This window comes from Genypterus blacodes, unplaced genomic scaffold (assembly GCF_046128005.1).
Source record: "Genypterus blacodes isolate CSIRO-AG114 ecotype Tasmania unplaced genomic scaffold, CSIRO-AGI_Gbla_v1 ptg000005l_1, whole genome shotgun sequence".
NCBI lineage: Eukaryota > Metazoa > Chordata > Actinopteri > Ophidiiformes > Ophidiidae > Genypterus > Genypterus blacodes.
Window position 1 is genome coordinate 1,582,581 of NW_027466819.1, and position 18,147 is coordinate 1,600,727.

General features: G+C 45.0%; 3 protein-coding genes across 4 annotated transcripts; 2 read left to right on the top strand and 1 right to left on the bottom strand.

Moving 5' to 3' along the window:
* Positions 1–1,586: 1,586 nt before the first annotated feature.
* ly97.3 (lymphocyte antigen 97, tandem duplicate 3) lies at positions 1,587–2,705 on the top strand. 2 transcript variants are annotated; one of them, XM_076147448.1, is made up of 4 exons: positions 1,587–1,681; positions 1,969–2,058; positions 2,247–2,369; positions 2,474–2,705. In XM_076147448.1, the coding sequence occupies exons 1-4, from the start codon at positions 1,606–1,608 to the stop codon at positions 2,578–2,580; spliced, it is 396 nt and encodes a 131-aa protein (XP_076003563.1). In that variant the 5' UTR covers positions 1,587–1,605; the 3' UTR covers positions 2,581–2,705. The 2 variants fall into 2 exon arrangements, with proteins under 2 accessions (XP_076003563.1, XP_076003570.1); XM_076147455.1 differs by having other exon boundaries at positions 1,621–1,682; positions 1,989–2,058.
* Positions 2,706–2,832: 127 nt separating this feature from the next.
* On the bottom strand, positions 2,833–8,322 carry LOC142996615 (GTP-binding protein Rheb). The gene is made up of 8 exons (XM_076147602.1): positions 8,046–8,322; positions 6,965–7,036; positions 5,339–5,406; positions 5,010–5,092; positions 4,850–4,906; positions 4,689–4,736; positions 4,215–4,296; positions 2,833–3,778 (listed from the first exon to the last, which is right to left on the bottom strand). Exons 1-8 carry the CDS (start codon positions 8,095–8,097, stop codon positions 3,686–3,688), a joined length of 555 nt encoding a protein of 184 aa, XP_076003717.1. The 5' UTR covers positions 8,098–8,322; the 3' UTR covers positions 2,833–3,685.
* A 7,083-nt stretch (positions 8,323–15,405) lies between these two features.
* Positions 15,406–16,287, top strand: LOC143000144 (uncharacterized). The gene has a single exon (XM_076149355.1). It carries the CDS (start codon positions 15,406–15,408, stop codon positions 16,285–16,287), a length of 882 nt encoding a protein of 293 aa, XP_076005470.1.
* Positions 16,288–18,147: the final 1,860 nt, after the last annotated feature.

The following is an 18,147-nucleotide window of genomic DNA, read 5'->3' on the forward strand; positions in this document are numbered from 1 at the left end:
CAGTGCAATTATAATGGTTTTACATTCTCTCTTTCCTATTAAGTATTAATAAGGGGAAGTATATCAGACAGAGTGAGTTGCAGATGGACACTTGTTAAATGCAATTGTGTTATTCGGCCCTTTATTATAAATCATGGCTGTAATTTTAACTGAGTTTGGTCCAGTCAGCTTCAATGTTGTGAGTGGTTGCATCATACTCGTTTTGGGACTCTTTTCCTGCATACAGTGACATTTTCCAGTGTTAGCCGCTTAGTAACATTGTATAAAAGATAAGAATTGGACAGCCAGATGTATATGGCCAGCAGAGAGTGGCTATTGTGACGCCGAGGCAACAAAGGCACAACAATGGGAGGGTTTAGGCATTTTGCCACATGGACACTTTCCCTTACACCTCACAGTGCTGATATTGGAATTTGGCTCAAGAGGGTGAAACAATGGACATGACGCTTTGATTGGGGCTTTTGCAGAGAGTTTGCAGAGTAAAATTTGGGTTGTGCCAAGATTAGAGGAGATAAGGAACAAAACACAGAAGAAACGTTAAAGCAGAGGCGCAGCTGCGGTTTCACTTCTTCATTTATTAGGGATCGGTGTGTGGTGCTGGTGCCGGTGGCTGGGCAGCACAAAATGGCCCTTTACCAAACGTGTCTTTGGTGAGGGCGTGTGAGGGAAAATAAGAATTTAAAAAGCAGTTTATAGCTCAGCCCGTGACAAGTTGGGAGGAGCCTGAGATTCTTTCCATCTGTAAGACATTAGATCAATTATTTGAACTATTCACATTTAAGTGGACTTTTATAATAAGATAAACGTCTAAGCTACTTCAATCTGTGTTTTATAAAATGTGTTTTTCTTTCAGTATGAATACAGTTCAGCCAGAAGATTAGAGAGTACAGCATAACAAATCTGTGCTGCTGCTGCTGCTGCCCTGCAAACACTAAACATAACTCAATTTAGATGATTTATGTCTTTATTGCATTTTTCTAAGATTATGTGTGGGCTCAGAAATCACAAACACTCTATGTAAATAGATGTTATTCTCTTTGCACGTTCATGTTTCGATGTTTAGATTGTGTACCAGGCTGAAAAACACAATCCTGAGTGTTTCCATTTGACACGACACCTTTGAATACGCCTCTCCATGTACGCATCAAACATGTTTAATGAAAGAAGAAAAGGAAGGATGATGTTGTCATCTAGCGCCGAAGAACCCATAAGATTTAGATCTCCATATTTAAACTTAACTAGGGGTTATATTTCTACTGCTCCAGGAAGTATAACTGCAGCAGCACAGAGTCTAAAGCCAGACTGTGACTCCTCTGTTCCAATCCACCCTATAACAAACATTAACCTGACTATTATCCTCTTGTATTGTACAAATCTCACTAAGTGAAATGTTGATTTGAGCTTTTGATAAATGAGGTGGACAAAGGGTGGTTACCCACCTTACATAATGCAGGAACTTGTACGGTGGGAAACTGCCACTGGAGGATACAGTGTACCCGTGCTGAGTGACGTGATGTGCACACACACACACACACACACACACACACACACGTAACTGAGGTATATTACTTGGAGGGGATGTTACCACCCAGGGACAAAGTATCAATGGGGTATAAAAAGAAGGAAAGTCAATCATTACGTCCCAGTTCTTTGCAGAAACCAAGACAAGCAAACCCAGTGAGGTAAGGGACCAGGATGATTGGTTTTTTATCATATTTAACCCTTTATCCTTACATTTTCAGAATTGTTTTATCACAGAATGGATCTTGATGTTTTGAACGTGCATCTGCATTAAAATCTCAGTTTAAATATGCAACATAAAAGCTTTAATCTGTGTATTTCCACTATTATGCTCTGCTTCCAGGTAATGTTAAGACTGTACAGAACCTCCAAAACATTTAAAATGGGTTGAAATCCCATGAAACGTGTGTGTGTGTGCTGATAGAGCCGTCCGTGTTATTTAATCCCGGCTTTATCACTCGTGTCAGGCTGCAGTATTGAACAGAAGCATGAAGCTGTTGGTGTTGGCTGTAGCTGTCGCCCTGCTGTTTGCATGTGGTAAGTCTGTCACTGATTCTCCACTGAATAAACAATTCCCTCTGGAGTGCTGCACAACGGACATTTGCTCTTTTTTCACTCACATCACTGAATAAGAACTTGATCTTTTGGACTGAATTTAATCAGATACTTAAAACCAGGTCAGAAACAGAGACAATAATAATCTACATTGCTGTTTTTTTTGTTAGGCGAGGCCCTGACTTGCCACCGATGCATCTCCAAATCACCCGGAGGAGCCTGCGAGCCCACAGAGGAGATATGTAAACCAGGGAAGGACGGCTGTGCTGCTGCAAAGTTCCTCAGAGAACCATGTACGTCTCTCAACATACTCGTGTCAACCAAGATTTGCATTTTAGACCAGGTGACAACTTATAATACATTGTCTGATGAGTTCTTGTCTGTGATCCCCTCTCAGTTAGCCAATACCAGAAATGCATGGCTACGGAAGACTGCAGGCTGCTGAAGTTGAACGCCTTCATCGATATCAAATGCTGCAGTGAAGACATGTGCAACACCTTCTAAAGGTGGCAGCCAGCCCAGGAGAACCGCAGTACCTTTGAGCAAGGCCTACAATAACTCCAGCAGAGTTTAGTGAGATCACGGATCAAGATGCATTTAAAAAAACAAAATAAAACTTTCAAAAGCTCCGTTCAAGTGTGTGTGTGTGTGTGTGTGTGTGTGTGTGTGTGTGTGTGTTGTTTTGTTCCTTCTCTCCCGTGTAAGAATGACACATCATCAGCCATTTACAGGTACAGTGGAAAAACACGTGCTGCGTTACATAACCACTTTTTCGCTTTAATGATTACAATCAAAAACATTTGTACAACATTTTCAACATTAGAAAATGGATGCAGATTTTTTTATTTTTTTGGCTGACAGAAAAAACTGCAATGAAAACAAAAGAAACAAAACAAAACAAACTTGGGGGGACGGAGAAGTAAGTAAAGAAGTAATAAGTAAGTGGGTTCTGAATGCGGCCGGAGTAGAAAAAGGGGGCAGAATATATCAGGGAGGCGGCGATGTATCAGAAGAAACGTCCGTGTCTAACCAAGCCGCTCGATCTCGTTCCATTTCATCCGAGCGTATATGCGTGGCGACTTTCTATTATTTACACAGAGAGAGAGAGAGAGAGAGAATTGCTCGTAGCCTATATGGGAGCAGCACAATGGAGAAGCTAAGATGCATACGGCCGCTATACTACGTCTGCCCTTAGATACTTTAACCAGCGTTACACAACATTTTTTCTGATACACCCGAGTGGAAATCTGTTTTGCATCAGTGAGCATAAGGATGGAAGAGGAGGGCTGGGGGATTGTGGGGCATCTACTGTAAGACAGGGCGCTCGTCCATTTCTTTAATCAAAACGCACAAAGAAAAAACAAGGAGAGGGAAGAGGGAATACTGATAAATAACAGTGGAATCAGAGCCGTTAATAGACAGGGTTGGGTATTTAGGACCCTGGGGTGGAAGTGGAGGTGGGGGTGGGGGTGTGTGTGGAGGGCGGCGGGAGGAGGAGGGGTCGGCTGAGGTGGTGGGGGGTGTGGGGGGTGTAGAGGACTGGCAGCTAGCCTTCAAGTAACGGGATATCCCAGTGCAGTGTCCTGTGTGTGTCGGATTGGGTTCGGCCCTACATCACGGAGCAGGAGGTTTTCCCGGGCTGCACGCCGCCGTCCATCTTCTCCGCCTCCAGGATCATCCTCCGGAAAACCTCCACGGCGGTCTGCAAAGGGAGGGAGGGGAGGGGGGGAGAGAGAATTCAGGGGGAGACGGTTTTGTTTTTGCAGCCATTTTATGAGCAGTTGAAGCTTATCGTGCCATAAGTGGAGTACGAGCAGATCAATAGATTTTTCTGAATATAGCAACAGCACAATGGGTAATAAATCAAACAGGAGGGGAAGAGACGTCTAAGCAGTACTCAGCCTGTGAGACGATGTTCTGTCTTCTTCAAGCTGACAGTGTTAAACCTTTGCTTGCTATTAAATCAATACATGCATTTCAATCAATACTTGAACTACTGATCACTGTAAAACAAGAGTGCAAAGTCTGAGTGATGTTGTTTTGTTTGAAACTATGGCTTACATCACAACTTCGCTTGTTCTGGTTTATTAAATGTCAGGATTTGATTCTGATAGTCCAATCCAACGCTCCCCTCTTACCTGGTTCTCTTTAGCGGAGGACTCCATGAAGGCGGCGTTCCAGGACTCGGCTAACGCTTTTCCCTCCTCGCAACTGATTACTCTGGAAAACAGCGATGTGAGAAATGTGAGAAATGCGTTCTTTTAAAGGCGTCCATTGACTTGAGTGCTGAGTGAGATGTATTTGCAGAGCTACACAAACACACAGAGACACATGTAAACACTCTGGCTCGGGCCTCTCTTCTCTCTGGGATGCCTGGGAACCAGATTATCCCATCTGATACGCATTTTGATTTGAATTCCGTACGTCAGACATGTTAAATCTGACATTTGTACAACGGATGGACAGAGCATTGATAATGGAGTCAGTGAGGCGGCGTGCGTGCGTGCGTGCGTGCGTGCGTGCCTCCATCCTGACCCCCGCCTGCCTGTGTAGTGAAGCTGTTTGCGTTACAGCGTGACATAGAATTCCACGGCGTGTTTGTTTGGACGTACCGTTCCATATGTAGGTCGTTCTTGTTTCCAACCAGCATAATTGGTACTCTGCAAAGGAAAGGAAAGGAAAGGAAAGAGCCATTTCTAGGTTAAGTACGATATTGCATTGCATATATGTTGAAAATCCTCCGACAGCATAATGAGAGCGGAGCCGTACTCACTGAACTTTCCCCACCATATCCAACAGTTTTTCATGGATAACTTGTACGACTTCAAAGCTGTTAGAGACGAAGGAGGGAAGAGCATTCAGTTCCTTACTTCTTACCCACAACATGAGAGACATTTGCTCCATTTTAAAAGGGGCCAAAAAGGAAAACATACCTTTTATTAGATGTGACTGAGTAGACCAGAATGTAACCGTTGATATCTATGGAGTAGGTCTGAGGGAAGATGGAGTACTCATCCTGGGGAGAGAAGAGAGTTTTGGGGACAAATTAGTATGCAGGGTTGAAATAAAAGGAGCCAGAAGTCACGTAGAGGAGTTAAAGGAGCTAAATTAAGCATTTTTGGCTCCATTCAGGTCTGATCAAGAGACTAAACCCTCAATCAGCAGCAATGGCTTTAACAAGACGTGTTCCAATTAAAAAGAATCACCTCCCGCCACCCGTCTTTAATTGGATTGGTGTGTTAAACGTGACATTGAGTCCTACCTGTCCCGCCGTGTCCACCAGCTGAAGATGGTACTCCTGTCCGTTTATCGTGATCATTTTGGTAAATGCTGTGTGAGAGAAAAGGAGGCAAACGACAAATCAATCTTTTTATAAATAGCTGTGAGTGAGAAGATTTATTTCACACAGGCAAAAAGCGAGAAACATGACAAATAAGGACATCGAGCGCACAGCTGTCTCTCTCCCCCCACCTGTCTCACTTGTTGTTTCAGTCTGCGAATCTCAAGAACCGACAAAGACACAACTCAGTAATGGATCTATTTTGAGGCCTTGTGGTATCAGTGAGTTCATCCAACGCTAAAATGTCAATACCTGCCTGGAGATGGAGCATATAATCTACAGCACGACCGGTTTGAGATTGCATCGCCTGCAGCATCTGGCTGGTAGCGCTGACACTTCACTTTATGTTAACCATCCGCACATTATTTATAGAGACGGACGCAGACCACACACTCCAGAAACACACAACCCGCCGCTACGTGAGCGAGCACGCAGGGGAATGCTCCTACAGGTCAGGAGGAGGGGGTTTATATACCAGTCTGTGCGAGTGCTTTGAGAACAGGAGACCGATGATAAAAGGCTCCCCTGTTTTCAAAATAGCACGGTCAAAGTGCCTTTGAGCAGGGCACTCAAACAATCTCCTCTTTAAGTAGGGCTGAGTGACAATATTTCTTTTTATTGTATCTGATAATAAACACAAGATCAATAAAAGCACTTATGTGACAATGCACAATGTCTCCATTAGATGGCAGCAGAAACCAAAACAATAACATAATGAATTATTTGTAGGACATAATCCTGTTTGAAACCAATATCTATTGCTTTGAGCATCTGTATCATTGAGGGAAACATTAAATAAAGCAGTTTGTGGCGGATGTGTGGTTGTGATTGCACCTGTGACTCCTTTAGGTCATAGGATCACATATTTCATCCACCGCCCACCTCTATCCAGGCCTCTGCTCGTGGGCGGCCACATTATGTGTCACAGAGTCTATATTAGTGGACAGGAGGGTCCAACTGTGACAGCGACGGGAATGAATTATCACCTAGTTCCAGTGATTTCTATTCCTGTGTCACAGCGTGCACAGATTCCAGCCCATTTCAACCAAACACCACACAGCTTACATCATCAAGGCTCCATCCTTTTGGGGTTTTCAGGTCGGGGAAATCGGGAAATCAAAGAACTTGAATAAAATGCCGTGTGAAGCGTTCTGTCACGTTATGATGCATTTTTAAAGATTAGATGAAGATGTCTAAACACTTTGAGATCATTATGACTTATTGATGTGATAACCTCATTTCACATCTGACACGAGGCACGATACAAAGGAAACTGAAGTGATACTGTGATATGTTGATCCTGAAGTATTACATTATAAATATTTACGCTACAAAAACATCTTAATATTGATTTCAACCCTGCAAGCAGTGTTTTGTACACATGCATAGCTGATGAACCACACACAGGGGATGTGAACTCAAGGCAGACTGTTACTCAGACAGTGTGTGTGTGTGTGTGTGTGTGTGTGTGTGTGTGTGTGTGTGTGTGTGTATTAGAGAAAGAGCAGGAAATGTTTATGTAAACGTGTTGAACAAATACACACTTACTGTTTTCTATTGTCGGGTCATAGGAGTCCACAAACTGGCCTTCGACAAACTGGATTGTCAAAGAGGACTTTCCTGCAAAATTCAAAGCATTATTAGAATAAGAGCACCTAGATGGATGGAAATGAGATCATGAGGCATAATCCTACATTCTGCATTTAACTGGATTAAACTGATTAGCAGTTATTTATCAGCGTTATCCGGTAGATTCGCCCTTCCGAGACAGGAAGTTTGTCTTTTGTATGTCTGTAATTTGAACAACTGTTGGATTTTTGGGCTGTAGGAAGAAATAAGCAACCAATAGAAATGTGTTCACTTTTAATGCACATTATATTGGTCATTATAAGGAATTGTCTCTAATAATAGAACAAAAGCCAATATTACATATTACATATCAAATAAGCTATGAACCATGTAACCTAATCCTGACAGCACTATGGGTGGTATGGTTGATGAATATAAACCATAAAGGCAGAATATTTGACTTTTGGAGCTGATGCGTGTCCCTATGGCAACATGAATGGGTTTTATTCGTTCATGCTGCTAAAATGGTAAGATGGCTGGGCCTGCAGTCGTGCTTCTCCTCTCCTCCATCATCCTCTCCTCCTCCTCCTCCACTGCCTTCATCCGCATACAAATCACGCTTCGTTGGTTTGAGAAAACGACAGAACGAATAGTGAAGAAATGTCACAGTGATGCGTCAAAGGCGATGGTTGCTCAGGCCTGGACGGACAAACTGACTGACTGACTGACTGGCTGACTGACTGATTGACCGGCTCGGGGGCGCAGACCCCGGCTCAGGTACGCGCTGATGGAGACGGATGGATGAAGAAGAAATGGCTGTTAAAAATAGAATGAAAGTTTCCACACGGGGCGGCCTTCATATTGGGCCTCGTGTGGGCTCGAACCCATCCAGGCCACATCTCACCTGGCGGCGTCCGCTCGAGATGTTGCATGACAGATCGATTCCCTATCATTTAAATCTATTACTAGGAGGCGTAAATCGGTCTCCATAACGGGCCTGCGCGGCGCCTATGCGAGGCTTCACCCCCTCCCCGTGCATGGTGCTCAGAGCGGGACTCACCTACGGATCTGTACCCGAGGATGGCGATCTTTCGTGATTTGGGCTGCGGCATATCTCCTACTGGTTATCGCATCAAGTCCTCGGGCTCTACCGCAACCTCCAGCTGGAATGGCATCCAAATTCAGGGAGCGCAGAGATTCCACATACAGCCTACAGGTTAAACAAATCCTCCCTGTGTTTACGAGAGGGCTCGCATCCAAAGATAAACAGCTAAATAATGTTATTTCAGGTCACCCGAAAAAGCATGGAGCCGCTATACATCTACAATAACTGCGTCACTCCCCTTTGCAATGTAATGAATAAGTAATGACTCCGCTCTTCTCATTGGTTGTACGCGGGGTGAAGGCGGGGCGATGGTGCTCATTCCAAGGCTGTGATTGGATAGATTTGGCGCTCGTCAAAGAACGGTGCCCCTTTCCTGACACGTGATTGGTCCTTACACATGCTATGACGTGGAGGCTGGTCGCGAGCGGTGTCATTCACACGGCCATGGGCGAGGGAGCACGTCGTCGTCTTTGATTTGATTTTAATTGACTACACTAAAATTCTGCGCTGACCAAGAGAAATATGGCTCTCAAACACACTAAAGGTATAAGTTACGAGTAATTATGAACATATGGTTTCCAATTGGCCATTATAACCTAATTTTTTTAGAATCTGCACGCCATTAATTCTCGTATTATAAATGGGAAAATTAATAGTCAGTATAAACTCACTGTGCCGATCTATTACAAGACAAACTGTATATGAGTATCAATCATAGCAGAATTTTAGATGATAAACTCGAGATAGAGTGGACTTTGTTAGATACACAATTCATCTCTTAATGAGCATTACGAAATACTGTGAAACCATGATGACTAACACAAAACACCACAAACAGTACCGATAATAGCATTATAGAGGTAATATTTTGAAATAATTCGAGAAAACACAGACAAAGAAGGCAAAGACTTAACAAGGGTATCAATCATAGCGGAATTATAGGCTCATTATAGACACACAATAAGTACCATTAGAAAAATGATACGATGTTATTGGATTATGTTATTGGAGGACAAAAAGTTGTTACAATAATAACACAGTAAACTCAAGTACATAGACCCACTTCAGTGCAAACCCAATATCAGTATTGCGTGTACCTTACATGACCAGCAGATGTCCCCACAAGATCACTTATATCTCCTCCACCCCCCCTGCACACACAGTACCTGCACCACCAGAATCACTATTTCCACCTTCCTGCTTTGGTTCAAACTGCAGAACAAATCACGTCCTGCTGCACCATAAAACAAGACAGACTGCAACATTCCTCAGTGTCTTTACCTCAAAAACCTCACCTATAAATCAAACACGCCCCAATTGCAGCCATCCCTGATTATTTAAGATGACAGCGTCTTCCAAAGAAACATCCAAATACTCAGGTCTTAATATAACCGGAGCCTGAAGCCAAACCACAGGCATGCAACAATAGTATAGGAACTCTGGCCACAATTAGTGGGTTAAGCCCATAGGCAGACAGTGGAATCCATGGCAGGCATGGTGACAGTGGAGAAAGGATGAGTCCTTCTGGCTCAACATACACATAAAAATGAAGTGTTAAACTTTGTGTAGTTATATTTATAAAAATACAAATAAGGCAGTTTTCAGAAATGCATTTTTGGAGATAAAGGCCTCAAAAGTGCTGAAACTGTGAAACTTTTTTGCAGCTTGAATGCCTCGTTTTGGAGGAAAAACTCTTGAAATAATTATATCCTTCCTCAAAAATAGCCCACAGGCCCACGGGTGTGCAGTTTTTTCCTGCCCTGTGACCAATGAAGTCCCCTGTTTCCCTGTCACGTCTTGGGCCATTACTACTTAATCACAGAAATGTCCAACTCCCCATCAGTAATACCCCACTGTTTTGCTTCCACACACACTTCTCCGCACCAGAGACAAGAAATCACTGGTGTCAGCAATAAGTGATTTGTTCTGCATGACATAGGGTGTCAAAAAGGAGCCGGACTGAAATGGTTGAAGGGTGACTGCAATCACTGGACACACACATTCACACACATTCACACACATAAACGCACGAACACTGTCACCCCCACCCCAGAGGAAATTATGATGACCGAGAATAGGTCACATTGGCAATACGGCCATGTTCTAGCCAGAGATTATAGTGTGCTGACATCGGCCAACAATAAATACCCCCTGTGAGAACAACAGGTGTTTGACAAGATTGTTTGACTTTAATAAAAAGGCTTACAGAAGCTTCAGAGGAATAATGCATTAAGCTCTTTCAGGCACATTGGCCTTTCATTGCTTCATCCCTTATGATTGGAAAATGTCTTTTTCAACCCAAATGATTAATTTGACGGAATCTTGCGTGGAGCGCCAGAGAGAGATGTGACCGAGGCGGCCGCATACCAGATCGATAGTCTCGCCGCAAGAAATATGATTCAAATCAGGAGCAAAATGTACTCAAGTGTCCAAAGTAAAAGCACTGATTCGGAGAAAAGGCTGTATATTTCAACATATAGGAGGGCAAAGTTCAAATTTGCTCTCTGATCAGTTTGTTGATTACATGTCTGATAAAACAATGCTGAGATAATCTACATCTTAATGTGCAAAATTACCAGTGAGTGCAGCTGTAGTGGAGTAAAACGAACAATGTTTGAATATAGCACCAAGTGGAAATTCAAGTGACTTGAGTAAATATACTATCCACCTCTGTCAGGGAGTGTTTCCGCTTTGTATTTCCAGCCCATAATTTCTTTAGTCATGTGATGGAGTGGACATGCAGCTGGAGCTCGTGTTTCTGAGCCCTGGGTATGTCGCACCAGCGCCGGTCTCTTTCAACCCACTGTGAAAGCACCCCTGGCTCTGTTAGTATGCCAGCCTGTGTGCCAGCAGAGCAAGACAGCCACATCCTCCAGCTGGGCCTGCGCCACCAACGGGCACCTGGACTCCACTCGCAAACCTCATGAAACAGAATGCATATTTAACTCAGAAGAATGCGTCTGTGCGGCGTGTTTTTAATCTGCGAGTCAGCGCGTGTGCCTGCGCCGTGCCTGGAGGACGCTCATTACACCTTTATCAGTCTCATCTTTGAGACTTTCATCTTCCTAAGGGAGGCAGTGCAGCCATTTTGACTGGCACGCTCACACTTCGGGCTGTGCCTCAGCTGCTGGACCTTGTCCAGAGTCACACAGGCCTGAAAGACAGCCATCGTTATCCAACTCTCACAAGGTGTCATTGTAGGATTCCAATGATTACCATATCAGCACCACATGAAACATTTATGGCTCACTGGCAGTGGATGGCCTGGCAGGCATCCTAATTTCCAGCACAGAGCTTGTCAGATCCTATTGTTTCAAGTTTTGGTGGCACGGACAGAAAATAATTATCAGTGCTGACACTTCTGTACTCTCACAAATAGCCACAACACAAATTATAATAATTACGTTGCACATTTTTGAGGTATTTGCGTCCTTTTTAGCCATTTTTCTGCTTCTTCCATTCCTTCCAATGTTTTCCATTACACTGTCTTGTACATCAACAGATCTGAAAGTGTGAAAATCCCCCCAAAAAGGAGACACAAGGTTTTTACGAGACATTTACAAGACTTTTATAGTGACTACACTTTACTTCCAATAGCTCTTTTATTCTACTCTAACTAGTAATGGAAGAGCGATATAGTTACTTCCTCCTGCCCATTGTGATTATGACTCCATAGTGTGATTGTTCTAGTCTATATTGTTTTTGTGTTTTGCACCCAGTAGCCTATAGCTGTGGCCGAGTGCAGGTGAGACCCAGATTGGCTGCTCGACGGTACTTCATCACCCTGCTTGTTGTTGTCACCGCTACAATTGGCTCGTACTTCCATCTGCTGCCTCAGCAAAGCCAGGACTGATTTGGTCACTTTGGAGCCCAGTTAGCTTTGCTCACTGCACTTCCCTGTTGATTCCAGCCATCATTACAAATGGTGTCTTTATGCGGTGGAGTTAACCCGGATAGTGCTCTCCCCTGGGTGCCTTTATTATCCATTCATCATGTTGTCCCAGTTTATCTTGAGATGAATCTGGCTGCCGCACCGCCGATCTAACTACAGATACCTGGCGTGTGGCCTGGGGAGAGAGATTAGGAGATTACGAGATACTCAATGGAAGTGTATCTGTTAGAGGTGATAAGGCAATGAAAAATATTTAAAGAAGATGCAGAACAGTGATGAAGTCGTGTTCCTCCTCCTCCTGCGTACCGCTGTTGGCGCCGGTGCAGCTTGGAAGCGTGTCCGAATATGATAAAACCACCTTTCTAATAATAATTTCCATGATAATTTGCACAGCCACCCAGGGGTGTCCCAGTCTGTGTCCAAGCTGGTAAATAAATGTGAAACATAGAAATAAAACGCTTCTGGCCTTGTGTTCAGCCTCTAAGCAGACTTGTTGGATGCTCCCCGAGTTTCCCTCCTCGCTCATTTGCATTACCAAGTAGATCTTTGTGTCACCTGGAGGTTGGGGCCGCGCGGGCTTGTAACCAATTTCCAGATGGCATTTCCAATTGTGTGACATATCCTCAGTTTTTGACGAAACGCACAGCCGCTCTCGCACAGACTCCATTAGCTGGGAGGATGTGGACTCACATACAAATGAAAGGTGGAAAGTGTCCGCCGGTGTGTATATTCACATCTACACCTGCTGAATAATAGAAGATTATCAGCTCAGGTGGCTTATACCATCCACCCCTGTCCACATCCTCTCCCCCATTTCACGTGGCTAATTTTGTCTGGAATACTCAGTAGGTTTGCAAAATGCATATTCCTCCTCTCTCAGTCCTGATCTTGTCTTGTATTCTGTCTGAAGTCTTGAATAGGAATGTTGGCTTAAGGGAGTAATGTGTCTGCAATATAGACTCTAAAGAGCCCCGGGCCTTGGCAGGTTCTCCTTACGTTTTCGACAGGACTGAGACACCTCACGGCAGATTCTGCGGTGGCGATGCCATATATCATCTGTCACTGCCAGGAGCCTCCACAGTAATGAACAAGTAATACAGGTATATATCTTGGACTTGAGTCTCTAAAGGTAGCTCATCCAGAGTCATTATACTGCCACATAACCAGACCAGGCTTTTTCAAATGAGATCCTTTTTTTCCCCCCGTCACCCTGAGGACTGGAGGGTGTTACGGTTCACAGACTGAGCCAGACCATCCTCATTTGGTCTTAATGGGTCTCTGTGTTAAGGTACTGTGCAGATGCAGGAGTTATGGAAAAATCCATTTTCCTGTGATTTACATCTCAAGCTGTTTCCACACATCTGTTTCTGTGGGAAGGGGGGGGGAGGAGGGGTGGGGGAGATTCATTTGGATAAAAGCATGTGTGATTAAAAGGAGGATTTAATGAGGATTCATGCCACACAAGATTATGACAAAGTGTTAGGTGATGGTGTGTTATGGAGAGATTCGCCAGCAATGAGCATTAGTCCCTCTGTCCATTCATCCACCCACCCACACACACCCACACACACACACACACACACACACACACACACCAATCCCTTTCCTGTCTCCACCCTCCTCCCTCCCCTTCTATCCATCCGTCTCAGCCTTTCCCAGGTATTGCGTCGCTTCTGTTAACCCGTAATGAGGGTGATGCATTTGAAGGCCCAGGACTTTTTCCGCGTTTGACAGCATGTGTTCCCAGCCTCGTGTTGACTGCTCCTGGGATGTGTTGGCACGCAGGGGGGGGCGGGGGGAGTAATGCTGTGACGGTTACAGCTGAGGTGTCATTTTTCATGTAAATAGAGCTACAGCACGATACGGGCGGACCTGCTGTTTGTGAAATTAGCCGGGGCACGTGTGTACACAAGTTCAGCAGCAAGGACCTCCACCGCAAAAACGAAGGCCTGTGTGTAAAAAAAAACAAAAGGGCTTTATGATACAGCACGGACAAGGAATCAGGCTAAGATATGAAAATGTTGACTTTCACTAAAGTGTGTCCACTGCAGCACAAGCAGCTGTCTGAATGGGAAATAAAGCCCAACAGCCCACTTTCCTGTCGGATTCAGCAAACGCACAGCTCGACCTGTCACTCATAAGTGCTGATGTAGCCGTGTTCGCAGGAGACACGTCAAGTACCCAGAGTTGGATATTGCTGCTAAGTGTCATCCAAGTACCTCGATTACTGGACTGAGCGAAAGAATGATGACTAAGGTTCCCGGTGGTCAGCACCCGGTCACACGCTCAAGGCTGTTGAGGAAAGTGGATTTAGTCCAAGGTATCACTGACTCGCCTCACCGGGCCTTAATGTGGAGATAATGCAGTGCAATGAGATGTGAGGGTGACGAGGGTGATTTTAGTAGACGAAAACAATAACGTTACATCTAGAAAGTACATTATTTTTACCAACCAGTTACAAATATAGCATACATTTCAAATCAAAGCTTGTTTTCCCTCGAGAGCCGTCAGCTGTTGGGGGGTCAAAGACAAACTCTAATATGAGGCATTCTTCTCTAAGGGTCATAGATGAATCAGACAGATATTTTTGAATAGGGACACGCTGGGATTAGATCCTATGTGATGGTTTCCGTGGCCTGTTGCTCCCGAGATTAAGCCGCTCCGTGTCTGTGGATGGCGTTGAGCTATTTTGCTAATACCGCTAAGATCTGTTGCTGTTTTGAGAAATGATTCAGTGTTTTTTTTTTACAGCTGACAGCCGGGTGTCAAGTTTAAGTGAAGACAAACAGACGCAAAGGAGGAAGATGTTGACTGTGAGTAGTTTTAAATACAAGATATAACACACTAACATTGTTTATCTCACAGGATGTTGATGCTTGTGATGTGCCTGGTGTGCTGTGTGAGGTATGTGACTGCATGTCTTTGCATAACGTGTTCATGTGTCTGTTAGGCTATGAGGTCATGGCAGTGAACTCCACCGACTGAGCTCACACTGCATCCTACCCTGCGCTGCTACACTGTGTGGGGTGTGGGGGAGGGGGAGGGGGAGCTGGGTGCTATCTGTGGACTTGGAAAGTGACAGGACCAGCTGGGGAATGAAATCCAGTAAGACAGGCAGTTGGTCCAGGGAGACACAGACCACGAGTCTGCATAGTGCTCGGTAACAGCGCACGGCAGCGCTGCTCTGAGAGAGGAAACCCAGCCAGGATTCAGAGTAACTGCTGGCTAACATCAGATATTCTGCATCGTCCACTACACACTGGCCTACTGGAGGAACTCATCATGCGCTGTGTGGCTTCATTTAGAACCCTGGAGATCTGTCAACAGCTTAAATCATTAACAATCTGCTCACTGCTCCAAGGGTTCAGCAAATCACATGCTGACATCTTGTTATAGGTGACAGAATAAACAGCAGAGACGACCATGGGCGGGAAGCAATCCAAAAAGGAGTTAAGTGAGGTGAGTGACCGGAGGAAAAGTGTGTGGAGGGATGACTACCCCAGCATGTCCTCAGCTGCTGAGAAGATCCGCAGGCTCGCCACCACGCACTTTGGCTACAGCACCCTCAGGCTGGCCATGCGGGGGCTGGATGTGATCCCCACTGAGCTGTGGGAGCTCAGAGAGCTGCAGAAGCTAAACTTGTCCATGAACTGTCTCTGTTCTCTGCCACCTGCCCTGGGCACTTTGGAAAATCTGGTGATCCTCAATCTGTGGGGCAACAACCTTTCCAGCCTCCCCCCCGAGATTGGCCTCTTGAAGAAGTTGCGCGTGCTCTTCGCCTGCCGCAACCGCCTGAGAGAGGTCCCAGAGGAGCTGGGCTCCTGCACCTGTCTGGAGGTGCTCAGCCTAGCCAACAACCAGATCTCGGGCCTCCCCGGCAGCTTGACAGCCATGCACAGGCTGACCAAGCTCAACCTCAGCCACAACTGCATCGTTCACATCCCCACCTGCGTCTACACCATGAAGGGGCTGGTCTTTCTTCACCTGGCCTGCAACCGCCTGGAAACCATCGCAGACCAGATCCAGAACCTGGTTAACCTAAAGATCCTTATCGTGGAGGGAAACAGCATCCACACGCTGCCTAAGACTCTGTGCTTCCTGGAGACTTTGGAACTCCTTAATGTTGACTTTAATGACCTCCAGAGTGTTCCCATGGAGATGTATCTGCTGATCAGGCTGGAAAGGCTGGCCTGCCACCCGCTGGATAAGGGACTCCATATCATTCATAACCCGCTCCTTAAGCCGATTCATGAGGTGCTGCAAGGAGGACTCAGCGCCCTTTATAACTACCTCAAACCCTCGTGAAGGACACCCGCTGTGCGCGTGTGTGTGTGTGTGTGTGTGTGTGTGTGTGTGTGTGTGTGTGGTTGTGTACATGTCGGTCATAAAGTGATGTTGGATCAAATCTGACCCCTGGCAGGTGTTTGTCATGCTGTGTGTCCTCTGTTATCACGTGGCCGCGGTCGTGTCACGTTGTATTTGATGCTTTATCATGTTTTGGATACCGAAGGATGAACTCTTTGTTTCATCTAGAAAATGTAATAGAGATCAAATTCTAAGTGTGGAATATTTGATAATTTACAATAAAGATTCTTAACAACTTGAGGTCTAAATTCCAGGGACCAAACTTGATTGTGCATTGCCCGTGGCAGTGGTAGCAGACGGGCTCACTTAGACACGGCTCTTTATCACCAGGCCATTGGGATCAGGTGTACAAAGTCAGTGGAAAGTACTGTGGCGGGGAAGGGCTTAAAAACAAAAAAGGAATTCTGTCTCTGATTAAATGTTCCACTCCATCAGATTGGAGCAATGCTGCCTGGCTTTCCTGAGGATCCGTCGCTGTTGTAGCACAATAGATACGCTCGGTTTAAACTTCCACAGAGATTAGAACGAGTGGAGTAAATCAGTGGAATCAAACGCACGTTGAGTGTGTACGGTTGCCCGTAAAAGTGGACAATTTGGACCTGAGCTAACTGTAGCACCTCATCACAACAACAGAGTTAGAATGCCTCACTGGCAGAGCGATTGTGTGAAGCTTAAATGTGAAAGAGACAAAGTTTACAGCATCACACAATCATTTAGCAGCGTACGAAATGTGTTTATGCAGCGCCAAGTCATGCAGTGTCGTTGTTGATGTTGATTAGTGTGAGTTTTTAAAGCGGCCACAGTTGAAGAGAATCTGTCCCAGGCTGTTCATCCCACAGATATCTTCTCTCCCCATACATGGATCATGTCTGGGTAAACACATCATGCGTGAACTTCAGGTCAAAGTCATTTTGAGCAAGTGAGAGGAGAGAAAAGTTGGAAAAAGCGACCTCTGTTGGTGTGTAGCTGTCATTGCACGAGTCAAACTGTAAGCTCGATTGTCCTTTCTCTGACTCTCTGACTCTCTGACTCTCTGACTCTCTGACACACACACGACACACACACATAAGTTGATGACCCCTTGAATACCTCTTTGTCTAGCTGGTGATCATGAGACCTGTTTTCAAATAAAGTTCCTCTAATGTTATTTGCAAGAGCCTGAGTCAAATGACCTGAATTAAAGTAAACAGCCTCATGCGGTGGTGTTACTATATCAAGAGGCGCTATTAATGTTTCTGTGTTCTGATGTCATCTATTCAACAGGAAATGAGCTTAAAACTGACGAGGCGGCGGAAAGACATTTGTCGCTTGTCAGGTAGGGTCGAGTTAACTGGGGAATTAAAAACTACCTTGATACCAAAACACACACACACAGAGAGAGAGAGAGTGGGAGAGGGAGACAGATGATGACACACACAGATCAGTTGGGTAAAGTCAAGAAAACACACACACATTAACCACTCTGGCAATTAATTAAAGAGAGTTATGAGGTCTGGCAATCAACCGTGCAGCGACGACTTGAGCGTTCCCTCACTTGGTGGTCAGCGATTCACTGGGGAAAGACCTCGACGGCAGGCAGCAGGCTCAGGATTTTAATTGCTGTGCGCGCCAAGAGAACTTTGCCTCATAATGAGACGCCGCGGATTCTTTAAACAATTGGGTGAACGCTGATTGGCACCCGTGTTCTTCATTCAAAGGTACTTTGCATGCATAAGCCAAAGCTGGAAGTTTAGCATCACTAACAGCCAGTGACTTCCTATAATGGAGGACAGCTAATCAATCTCATATTGAGCTTTTGAC

What these genes read in the sequence shown, in the direction of transcription:
- ly97.3 (XM_076147448.1), top strand. Translation starts at nt 1,606, where the DNA reads ATGGGGTATAAAAAGAAGGAAAGTCAATCATTACGTCCCAGTTCTTTG. An exon ending in CGCCCTGCTGTTTGCATGTG is followed by an intron (nt 2,059 to 2,246) that starts GTAAGTCTGTCA and finishes TTTTTTTGTTAG; the next exon opens with GCGAGGCCCTGACTTGCCAC. An exon ending in AAAGTTCCTCAGAGAACCAT is followed by an intron (nt 2,370 to 2,473) that starts GTACGTCTCTCA and finishes ATCCCCTCTCAG; the next exon opens with TTAGCCAATACCAGAAATGC.
- LOC142996615 (XM_076147602.1), bottom strand. Translation starts at nt 8,097, where the DNA reads ATGCCGCAGCCCAAATCACGAAAGATCGCCATCCTCGGGTACAGATCC. An exon ending in TGACCCGACAATAGAAAACA is followed by an intron (nt 5,407 to 6,964) that starts GTAAGTGTGTAT and finishes TCTCTCACACAG; the next exon opens with CATTTACCAAAATGATCACG. An exon ending in GATATGGTGGGGAAAGTTCA is followed by an intron (nt 4,737 to 4,849) that starts GTGAGTACGGCT and finishes TTTCCTTTGCAG; the next exon opens with AGTACCAATTATGCTGGTTG.
- LOC143000144 (XM_076149355.1), top strand. Translation starts at nt 15,406, where the DNA reads ATGGGCGGGAAGCAATCCAAAAAGGAGTTAAGTGAGGTGAGTGACCGG.